The sequence below is a fragment of the Boleophthalmus pectinirostris genome, unplaced genomic scaffold (assembly GCF_026225935.1).
Source record: "Boleophthalmus pectinirostris isolate CB_2022bp ecotype Guang Dong unplaced genomic scaffold, ASM2622593v1 HiC_scaffold_17, whole genome shotgun sequence".
NCBI classification, from domain to species: Eukaryota; Metazoa; Chordata; class Actinopteri; order Gobiiformes; family Gobiidae; genus Boleophthalmus; species Boleophthalmus pectinirostris.
In genome coordinates this window covers 27,236,357-27,248,427 of record NW_026571115.1, presented here as the reverse complement: position 1 = coordinate 27,248,427, position 12,071 = coordinate 27,236,357, and the positions used below count along the sequence as shown (strand labels likewise).

The 12,071-nt window shown below is 39.3% G+C and overlaps 1 protein-coding gene across 1 annotated transcript in view; it reads left to right on the top strand.

The window, feature by feature from the left end:
- Positions 1–455: 455 nt before the first annotated feature.
- nptx1l (neuronal pentraxin 1 like) overlaps positions 456–12,071 on the top strand; it is a 24,328-nt gene continuing 12,712 nt past the window's right edge. The window contains 2 exon segments of the mRNA XM_055152769.1: positions 456–881; positions 1,673–1,904. Of these exon segments, the coding sequence (XP_055008744.1) occupies positions 456–881; positions 1,673–1,904 (658 nt within the window).

Sequence of the window (12,071 nt, the reverse complement as noted above, 5' to 3'; positions counted from 1 at the left end):
CCTCCAGCGCGCACGGTGAAAACTTACGGCGCTGTCCTTGGTGCTGAAAACTAATTGCCATTTCGCATCCACATTCCGGAGAACCGCGGCGCGCACGGCACATCTGGCTCCCGCAGTCCCCCCCCCTCCCTCCTTCCCACTCTCCCTTTCTCCATCCCTCCTTCTCCTCATCCCTCTCTCCCACCACTCCGCCTACAAACTCCGGATAAATAATACAGAGCGAGAAATGACAAAACAGCCCGAGCGATGAAAGATTTAACGCGCGGATAGCCTGAGAGCAAAATGGGCTTCTTCTTCAACTCAATGTGACGCCGGCGTGCTCCTCCCCGCCCCTCAGCGCTCGTAATGCGGTGGGCGTGGCCATATATAACCGACTGCAGCCTTTCGTTGTCGGTACACAGCGCGAGACAACCGCGGAGTTCGTATCTGGGAACGCGAAACCGACAACCGCGATCATGGGGAGTTTTACGCGCGGGATTTACTGGAGACTTTTCCTCGTAGTTTGCCTCTTTCTGGAAACTTCGTCGCAAAACTTCGGACAGACGCAGTTCATTTGCACGTCCGTACCCAAGGACATGGACATATGCGCGGCCACGTTGCAAAATTCCGTGCGCGGGGACAGTAACTTGAAGAGCAGCGTCATGCAGTTACGGGAGACGGTGCTGCAGCAAAAGGAGACCATCATGAACCAAAAGGAGACCATCCGGGAACTCACGTCGAAGTTGGCGCGCTGCGAGAGCCAGAGCGGGGAGCCGGGAGCGCGGAGGAAAGACGCGGGGACGAAGAACACCATGGGGGACGTGTCCAGGGGCCCCGCGGACACCCTAGCGCAGCTCTCGAACACTTTGCAGTCGCTAAAACAAAGGCTGGAGAACTTAGAGGTAGGCACCGTCCGCGTACCAAGGAGATAACGGAGAGATTACGCTCAAGCACAGTGTCATACGGCGTAAAATTGAAACTATTTTAAGTTTTCTATCATTTTGTGCAGAGATATTGCCTGGTCGAGATGTTATCCGAGCTCTTGAGCGGTTTTAAGTTACGTTGTTAGCGCAGTTTTTCTCACAGGCTGCGAAATGGACACGAGAAGAAAGCAGAGCAGGACGCGTCAGTGCTTTTTTTTTTCTTTCTTTCTTTCTTTGCTTTGCTTTTTTTTTGCACTTGACGTTTTGGGCACTGAAAATCTACTCGTTTTTCTAGTTGATACAGATTTTTACAAAGTTTTAAACACTCAATATTAACGATCAAAATATATAACCGAGCGAGTTACGTTCACAGATCATTGGAGACGAGTTCAAATTGTACATATTGTTGAATACACTTGGAAAATTTAAGATTGTACTGCAGTAACACCATCGATTTTTAAAGTTTTTTATTAATCGTAACCGCACAGAAAGACTTGAAACGTGTCAAATATTACAACCGTACGCCAGCTACACTCAAAAAGTCTTGATTCTTTGCGACAAAATGTGATAATATAATGATTTTTTTTAATGCAGCTCTCACTTTTTTTATAGTTCACGTGACGTGGAAGAAAAGGAACAGGGGTCTGACCAAAATTACGCGTTTTATCCGTATAAAAGTTACGCACGTAGCTCAGACGAAAACGACGGGAAATACGCTTCGCCATTTCACGACTTTTTTAAAAACATAAGTTGTTTTCTCGTCCCTACAGCAATACAGTCGCAGTAATAGCTCGGTACAAGCCAACAGCCTCAAGGATCTGCTCCAAAACCGCATCGACGAGCTGGAGAAGCAGGTCCTGTCGCGGGTCAACAGCATCGAAGAAAACCGACACGGACTGCGCAACGAGACCGAACAGCGCGGACGAGTGGAGTCCACGCTCACGTCGCTACACCAGAGGATTTCCGATCTAGAGAAAGGTAAGACAGGAACCATTTTTATGGTAATACTTTTTGTTTTGTTTTTAATTTTAGTGAGATTGAAAAGTAATGAGTAAAACTTGACAGTAATTTGTTGTTTTGTTTTTTTGGTGATTTGGGGGTGTCCGAACAGAAAACATTATTATTTTCATTGCTATGGCCTAAAAAAAAAAGTTATTTATTTGTTTTTAAGTGGGCTATAGTCGGTTAAAGTCTTGCTCGACTAAAGAATAACCTCGTGCGTCCTCGTGCATCGATTAGTCAGCCAAAAGGGGGCGTGGTAAAGCAAAAGATCTCACAACTATCGCTATGATTCGACCATTTTTCGAGCCCAAATACACTGAGAGAACAATAAAAGTACTATTAAATTGTATATTTGTACAAAAAAGTGTTACTTTACGGTGTTGTACTAGTAACAGTCCTGGTTTTGAGTACTTAGAATCAAAAAGTCTTGATTTAGACGTCATAGTAATATTGTAAATTGGATTAAGGAGTGTCCAAACTTTTCTTTCACCAAGGGACAAATCTTGTAAGAGCTGGGTCGCCTCTCCACAGATATGACCTGTAACTCTGCCTAGTGGAGTCCCTTGGTTGTCTAAACAGAAATAAATGCGTTCAATACCAAACTGCGTAACTTTTAAGACACAGAATTGCAAAATGTCCGTGGAGTTGCACCGTGCACCTTTAAAAGACTTGAAATATTAAAAACATCGGTCTGTATTTTACTGCATTGTGATGTTACTGAGGTAATAGTGGTAGAATTACTCGCATTTGTCGGTAAAAGTACTGCCCATGATCATTTGGGCCATTTTAGCAAAACACTTAAGGGTCTAAAAATCTCTCCTGTCCTACTTAGACCTGGTTTATTTCTGGTGCTGGTTTAAAAAGTCTTGGTAAAATGTGGTGCTTTTGCTGTGTGGTTCTGGCGACCGCAGTGTGAATGGTTGAAATATGGAGGTTCATAAAGTCCTGATTTAGACCTGGTTTAGTCCTGGTCTGATTTGGTTTTGGTGCTGGTTGAGTCCTGGTTTATTTCTTTTACAGTCCTGGTTTGAAATTGGCCTATTGTGATTTGTTTAGTGCTTTAACCCTGGTTTAAAACTGATTTTGAGCTTTTGAAATTCTTCTTTAGACCTGATTTAGTCCTGGTTTAGTTCTGATTTAGACCTTTTTGGCGTGGTTTGTGCACTATACTTCAGTCCTGGTTTAGATCTGGATCTTTTCTGGTGCAGTCCTGGATCTGTTAGTCTTTGTTTAGCCCTAATTTAACTGTGATGAATCCTTCTTCAGTTCATTTAGTCCTGGTTTACTTCTGATTTAGACTTGGTTTTTGACGTTGTACAGATTTGGTTCTTGTTTTGGTTTAGTGCAAGTTTGAGACCAGGTTTAGTCCCTGTTCTGGTATTGAGTCAGATCTGGTTTAGTCCTGCTTTAGACTTGGTTTAGTCCTGATTTAATCCTAGGTTAATTCTGGTTTACTTCTGGTTTAATCCCAGTTTAGTTCAGGTTTAGTTCTGGCTGAGTCCTGGTTTAGTCCTGGTTTAAATTTGGTTTAGTCCTGGTTTAGTCCTCATTTAATCCTTGGTTAATTCTGGTTTACTTCTGCTTTAGTCCTGTTTTAGTCCAGGTTTAATCCTGGTTTAGTCCTGACTGAGTCCTGGTTTAGTCCTGGTGTAGTCCTGACTGAGTCCTGCCTGTAGATTGTGGTTTAGTCCAGGTTTAGTTTGGATTTAGTTCTGGTTTTAGATCCCGATTTAGTCCTGGTTTAGTCCCATTTTAGTCTTGGTTCAATTCTGCTTCAGTCCTGGTTTAGTCTTGATTTAGTCCTGCTTTAGTCCTGTTTCAGTCCTGCTTTAGTCTTGCTTTAGTCCTGGTTTAGTCTTGATTTAGTCCTGCTTTAGTCCTGTTTCAGTCCTGCTTTAGTCTTGCTTTAGTCCTGCTTTAGTCCTGGTTCAGTCCTGCTTTAGTCCTGCTTTAGTCCTGTTTTAGTCCTATTTTAGTCCTGCTTTATTCCTGCTTTATTCCCAGTTTAGTCCTGCTTTAATCTTGCTTTAGTCCTGGTTTAGTCCTGCTTTAGTCCTCTTTTAGTCTCACTTTAGTCCTGGTTTAGTCCTGCTTTAGTCCTGCTTTAGTCCAGTTTTAGTCCCGCTTTAGTCCATCTTTAGTCCTGCTTTAGTCCTGCTTCAGTCCTGCTTTAGTCCTGCTTTAGTCCTACTTTAGTCCTGGTTTAGTCCTGCTTTAGTCCTGCTTTAGTCCAGTTTTAGTCCCGCTTTAGTCCATCTTTAATCCTGCTTTAGTCCTGCTTCAGTCCTGCTTTAGTCTTGCTTTAGTCCTGCTTCAGTCCTGCTTTAGTCCTGCTTTAGTCCTGGTTCAGTCCTGCTTTAGTCCTGGTTTAGTCCTGGTTCAGTCCTGTTTAGTCCTTTAGTCCTGCATTAGTCCTCCTTTAGTCCCACTTTAGTCCTGGTTTAGTCCCGCTTTAGTCCATCTTTAATCCTGGTTTAGTCCTGGTTCAGTCCTGCATTAGTCCTGCTTTAGTCCTGCTTCAGTCCTGCTTTAGTCTTGCTTTAGTCCTGCTTTTAGTCCTGGTTCAGTCCTGCATTAGTCCTGCATTAGTCCTGCATTAGTCCCTGCTTTAGTCCTGTTTTTAGTCCTATTTTAGTCCTGCTTTAGTCCTGCTTTTTCCAGTTTTAGTCTTGCTTTAGTTTGTTAGTCCTGCTTTAGTCCTGCTTTTAGTCCTGCTTTAGTCCCAGTTTTAGTCCCGCTTTAGTCCCAGCTTTAATCCTGCTTTAGTCCTGCTTCAGTCCTGCTTTAGTCCTGTTGTCCTTTTTAGTCCTGCTTTAGTCCTGCTTTTAAGTCCTGGTTCAGTCCTGCTTTAGTCCTCTTTTAGTGCCACTTTTTAGTCTTGCTTTAGTCCTGCTTTAGTCCTGGTGCAGTCCTGTTTTATTCCTGCTTTAGTCCCACTTTAGTCCTGGTCTCAGTCCTGCTTTAGTCCCGCTTTAGTCCTGGTTCAGTCCTGCTTTAGTCCCGCTTTAGTCCTGGTTCACTTGTATAATCCTCTTGACCTCTGCGACCTCTGTGTTTCCGTGTTTGCCGTAGTCACATTTTATTCTTATAAATGTCACAAACACAGAGCGAGAATAAAAAAAAGCTGAAGTAAACGGGGCCTGGATCTGTCCGTGGTGCTGAACGTAACTGTTGCAGGAGCTGACCTTGGTGCTGAAAACACTGCGAAACACAGCGGTAGTTAAAGGTGAAATACAGCATGCAACTTTTCTCATGGTGAAGTGTCTCCCACCTGCTTGTCTCCATGGAGATGTCCTGCTTTGCCTGGAATATTCCACCGTATGGCATTAAATAAATAAGACATAGATTAGGTGGTTCTCTGCTTTTCTGTGCAGCTCTGGATTTATAAGTCTTAGTTTAGTCCTGATTTAACCCTGATGAATCCTTCTTCGGTTCGTTTAGTCCTGGTTTAGTTCTGATTTAGACTTGGTTTTTGACGTTGTACAGATTTGGTTCTTGTTTTGGTTTAGTGCGAGTTTGAGACCAGGTTTAATCCCTGTTCTGGTACTGAGTCAGATCTGATTTACTCATGGTGCAGTCATGGCTCAAATCCTGGATTAGGTTTAGCTCTGGTTGAGTTCTGGTTTAGACCTGGTTTAGTCCTGTTTAATTCTGGTTTACTCCTGGTTTAGTCCTCGTTTAATCCCAGTTTAGTTGTGGTTTAGTCCTGGTTTAGTTCTGGTTTAATCCCAGTTTAGTTCTGGTTTAGTACTGGTTTAGTCCTGGTTTAGTTCCAGTTTAGTCCTGGTTTAGTTCTGGTTTAATATTGGTTTAGTTCTGGTTTATTCTGGTTTAATTCTGGTTTAATTCTGGTTTAGTTCTGGTTTAGTTCCAGTTTAGTCATGGTTTAGTTCTGGTTTAGACATGATTTAGTTCTGGTTTAGTTCTGATGTAGTCCTGGTTTAGTTCTGGTTTAATATTGGTTTAATTCTGGTTTAGTTCTGGTTTAGTCCTGGTTTAGTTCCAGTTTAGTCATGGTTTAGTTCTGGTTTAGACATGATTTAGTTCTGGTTTAGTTCTGATGTAGTCCTGGTTTAGTTCTGGTTTAATATTGGTTTAATTCTGATTTAGTTCTGGTTTAGTCCTGGTTTAGTTCCAATTTAGTCATGGTTTAGTTCTGGTTTAGTTCTGTTTTAGTTCTGGTTTAGTTCAATCCTGGTTTAGTTCTGGTTTAGTTTCTGGTTTAGTTCTGGTTTAGGTTTAGTCCAGTTCCTGGTTTAGTTCTGGTTTAGTACTGGTTTAGTTTGGTTTAGTTCCAGTTTAGTCCTGGTTTAGTTCTGGTTAGTTTAATTCTGGTTTAGTTCTGGTTTAGTCCTGGTTTAGTTCAGTTTAGTTCATGGTTTAGTTTAGTTCTGGTTTAGTTTGTTTAGTTCTGTTTAGTTCTGATGTAGTCCTGGTTTAGTTCTGGTTTAATATTGGTTTAATTCTGATTTAGTCCTGGTTTAATCCTGGGTTAATTCTGGTTTAGTTTTGCTTTAGTTCTGGTTTAGTTCTGGTCTAATTCTGCTTTAGTTCTGGTTTAATTCTGGTTTAGTCCTGGTTTAGTCCTAGTTTTGTCCTGGTTTAATCCCGGTTTAGTTCTGGTTTAGTCCTGTTTTAGTCTTGCTTGTAGATTATGGTTTAATCCTGGTTTAGTCCTAGTTTAATCTTGGTTTAGTTCTAGTGTAGTCTTGGTTTAATCCTGGTTTAGTACTGGCTGAGTCCTGATTTAGTCCTGTTTTAGTCTTGCTTGTAGATTATGGTTTAATCCTGGTTTAGTCCTAGTTTAATCTTGGTTTAGTTCTGGTTTAATCCTGGCTCAGTCCTGGTTTAGTCCTGGTTTAGTCTGGAGGTGAAGGTGAGTATTTTCCTTTTGAGAGAAGAACTCAGCCTAAATATGCAGAATTTGTGAGTCAAACATTTGTGAATGAAACAAAACGCACCTCCAGGTCTTTTTTTGAGGAGGTAAGAACATTCTAACATGTCTTAAACCTCCCAATAGTCAATTTTGCATAATATAGAACCTTAAAAAAACTAAATTGAAGCCCTCAGAGTGTTGCATATAACATGAAACTGAAACTTATGAATAAAATAGAAAAAAAAGATGAAAGTCCGCCGCTGCACTTGACATGAGATTAGAGATTAGACCAGAGCAGATCAGTTGTGTAATGTCATTCCTGTGTAAATCCGCTGTACACTGACAATGAAATACGACTTTAGGCAAATGGAAAAGAGCTCTACGGAATAATACGGGATTTAGCAGACGTTTACAATACGGCGCCACCTATACGCAAGGGTACGGGGGTGACCGGCCCATGTGGAGTAAACACATTTTGGATTTTGTGCAGCATGGATGTACTTGAGAAACAAAATATTATAATGAAGCTGTTTCTACTCTTCAAATATCTATATACAGTCATTAAAATCAGTTATTTATAAGGATGGGACGATATTCAAATCTCTCGGTCACGATATGCATCTCACGGTTTGATATTTATTGTGATATTTTGTGCATTTTCCAATCCAATCCAACTCTCAAAGTGCTGCACAACATACATTAACACATCAAATAAAATAAAGCATAAAATAAATGAGCAAGTCAATACAAAACTCAATTTAAAATACTAAAATGAGCAAATAGAAAAATACCAAATAAATTCAATAAAATACAGTCAGAGGACCAAGCAGTTCACACACAATTTTCTTTTTTTTTTAAATGCCTTGATAAGACTGGTTCTGTCCTAATCCAAAAAAATTAACATTTAGATTTATTTTACTTATTACAGTTATTTCTTCCTGTACTAGTTGTTGGCACTGAAATGGAGCAAAGGATCATGGTCAATGTAGTTCTCTCTGTTTTTTTTTGTTTTTTTTAGCTGTATTGCTGCACTGTAACTAATAATTTAAGCAAAGACACTTGTAATTCGATATATTGGGATGGTCCACGGTAGGGGTGTGCAAAAATATTGAAATATCGATATAGCGTATCGCTTAATGTGATGATACAATATCGATATCGTGGGCTGCTGTATCAATATATCGCCAAGAGTACTTTTTTGTTTCTTTTACTAAATTATTTTGTTAGAGCTACAGTTTTGTTGCTTGTTTAGAAGAAGGAAACTTTTTTATGCGACACATTTGACATTTTCACTGTTTTGATGAATAAAATGTTTGTGTTTCATATTCACTTTGCACAAAAAGTGGTTTAACAAAGACTTTTAGTATCACAGCCATGATTTAGCCTTTATTTTTATTGAACTGTATTGAATCGATTTGAAATATATCGTATTGAATCAAAAGCTCACTGTATCGAGATATGTATCGTATCGTGGCCTATGTATTGAGGTATGTATCGTATCGGCAATTTCTTAATGATACCCAGGCATAGTCCACGGTATTATTGCAAGGTTTTTGATGATACGATATCACGATATTTCGGTTATTGATACATCTCCTAGTTCAATCTCTGTTATAATGTTGTTTCTTCATCACAAACAGACCTGGAGTTGTGTTGTGTTTCATTCACACATGTTTAACACACAAACCCTGCTTATTTAGGTGAGTTCTTGTTTTTAGAAAATCCTTTTTTCTTTAGAGTTGATAAATGCGGTGATTAATTTTGCAGGAGCAAACTCAAACATGTACCTCCTACTTCTCTCTTTGTCACTTTGGATGTAACTGAAGTACTGTTATATGGTATCCTCAAATGTACTACAGTAATATACAGTAAAACAGCGGGAACTACATAGAACATGATCCTTCCATTTCAGTGCAGACTATTTGTCAAAATAACTGTTATTAAGCTCTCTTAAATCTGAATTCTTTCTATTCTGACTGTAATAATTCACACTCTTGTCAAGATGTTTAAAAAGGAAAAAATTTGCATTTCTACAACTATAGAAATACTCATATGTAACTATACCATGACTTTTTAAGTACAATTTAGTTAAAAATTCATATAAACTTCAAAAATCTAACCTATATTTGGTATTTTGGTTTAAAAACTTGAAATTACTTGAAGCTCAAAACAGATGACTTGGACTTGGAGAAAAGGGCAGAATTTAATGCTGGAATTTACCTTTTAAGTGTCAGAATGCAGATTTGTGTTGAATATCTCTGGAATTACTGGACCTAGCTACATAAAAAAAAAAATAATAATTCACAAAGTCCAACATTTGTCATCAGAAATAAAAAATAGTTTCAGAAAGTGGAGCTACCATTGAATCCAAAGATGTGACTTCAGTTGTCAATTTGAGAGGACTTCAAAAATTATGCACGATGTAACGTTTTGGTCGGGGGTCCGTCACCTGCGTGCCTCTACGGTTATGTCATTGCTTTGCCTGAAATGTTCCACAGTATGACTTTAAACAGTTCTACCTTACATTTGTTCAATTACAGGTGGTTTTATTGCTTAAAAATATCTAGAAAAACAGGCATTCAGACTGTGAACAGGGTCACCTCTCCACAGATCTGACCTGTAACTTGATCAGGTTTGGTCTCCATGTAGATAGAAAGGTTTAATGCCATATTGTGAACGCATTTGACAAGTCCTCCACCAGAAAAGTTACATAATGCAGCTTTAAAGACATAAGATGAATACAGCAAGATTTTTGGAGCCAGTCCCAAACAGAGAATCAGAAGGATCAACATTTGGATATTTCTTTCAAAGCAGTGACTCTCCAAACTGGACATATTGATTTCTGGATTGATACTTTACAGGTGATCATCAACATTCCCTGGGGATGTGACGCTAACTGCAGGCACTGCTCTGTCTGAAGCTCTGTTAGACTTTAACTTAACCTGGAAATGTGTTGCTGAAACCCATTTTGTATTTTTTAAACTTTTTTGACAGTGTTTGTTAATGAGTGCATTGTCTCTCTCGTGATAACTGATGAACATTCCCCCATAGAGACACATGTAGCACACTCCCAGCCTGATGTCACTGCAGAGTATCAATTAATCTTTTTGTAATGCCATAACGCCATTTGAAACCCTGCAATAGAGTTATAAATAGGCCTCTTGCCCTTCATCTGAAATGACAGAAATGCAGCCTGTTTGATCTTGCTTTCCAAAAATGTTTTAAAGGTGCACTGTGTAACTTTCTAGTGGAGCGTCCGCCACCTGCTTGTCTCTATGGAAGTGCTATTGCTTTATCTAGATCACAGGTGTCAAACATGCGGCCCGGGGGCCAGATCCGCCCCTCCAAGACCTTTAATCTGGCCCTTGGCTGATTTTCTACTAAAATATTTTAATTCTATTTTTTATTAAAATCTTGTTAATTTTCTGTGGTGTTTATCACAGCAGCGTCTCCAGCGTCTCTGTACGTGGCCCCTCCCACCAGAGCAGCACAAATGAAGACTTGTCTCTTTCCAAACGCTCTTAAAGGACGATCGTTTTGACTGTTGACCGTGACACCCTCATCAACAAAATGTCACAAATGAGAAAAGTGGAGCTGAGTGCAGGATTTTACAAGAAAAATTGACTTATTCCTATTTATAAGTTCATGTAAAACAAGTTCATGTTAAAACATTGTGTTGAAATTGTATTTTTCTTAAAGTTTCAGGTTGTTCATAATATTATAATATTTTGTAAAAGAAAGAGTTCTTCAATTAAAAAAAATTATAGATTTGTGTTTATCTGCACAAATATTTGAACTTATTGTTATTTTTGGGGTATATATGACATGAGTTTTCTGATCCGGCCCCTTTGGGATCAAAGTAGGTTGAATACGGCCCCCGGACCAAAATGAGTTTGACACCCCTGATCTAGATTAACCTGTTTATCACAAGAGAGGCAAGCAGGTTACAGCACTACGTTACATTACAGTTCAGATCTGTGGAGAGTCGCATCTATTCACAGAAGGATTAAATGATAAGTGGGCATGTTTAAAGGTCCTACGTTACGCAATAATTGACTCTCGTGAGCTTTTAAGTCGTGTTACAATGTTGTTACCTCCTCAAAAAAAGTTGTGTTTTGTTTCATTCACATGTGTTTGAATAACACAGACAAACTTTATTGATCCACGAGGGAAATTATTTGGGAACAGTAGCTCAAACATCACAATATAATATAAAAACAATGATGAAAAAATATAAATAGTAATAATAATAAAATATAAAATCACAGCTTTACACAAGAGGCGACAGGAAGACAGCGCAACAACGATATGATGATTGACAGGACATAGGATCATCTGTTACATAAGGGTGAGTTGTTGTACAGTTGTAGGGAGTATTATCTGTTACATAAGGGTGAGTTGTTGTACAGTTGTACAGTTGTTAGGTAAGTATTATCTGTTACATAAGGGTGAGTTGTTGTACAGTTGTAGGGAGTATTATCTGTTACATAAGGGTGAGTTGTTGTACAGTTGTAGGGAGTATTATCTGTTGCACATAAGGGTGAGTTGTTGTACAGTTGTAGGGAGTATTATCTGTTACATAAGGGTGAGTTGTTTGTACAGTTGTAGGGAGTATTATCTGTTACATAGTTGTTGCATAGGGAGTGAGTTGTTGTACAGTTGTAGGGAGTATTATCTGTTACATAAGGGTGAGTTGTTGTACAGTTGTAGGGAGTATTATCTGTTACAGTAAGGGTGAGTTGTTGTACAGTTGTAGGGAGTATTATCTGTTACATTGTAAGGGTGAGTTGTTGTAGGGTAGTATTACAGTTGTAGTTGTAGGAGTATTTATCTGTTACATAAAGGGTGAGTTGTTGTACAGTTGTAGGGAGTATTATCTGTTACATAAGGGTGAGTTGTTGTGTACAGTTGTAGGGGAGTATTATCTGTTACATAAGGGTGAGTTGTTGTACAGTTGTAGGGAGTATTATCTGTTACATAAAGGGTGAGTTGTTGTACAGTTGTAGGGAGTATTATCTGTTACATAAAGGGTGAGTTGTTGTTACAGTTGTAGGGAGTATTATCTGTTACATAAGGTGAGTTGTTTACAGTTGTAGGGAGTATTATCTGTTACATAAGGTGAGTTGTTGTAGTTGTAGGGAGTGTTACAGTTGTAGGGGGAGTATTATCATTTACATAAGGGTGAGTTGTTGTACAGTTGTAAGTTGTAGGGAGTATTATCTGTTACAGTTAGGGAGGGTGAGTTGTTGTACAGTTGTAGGGAGTATTATCTGTTACAAAGGGTGAGTTGT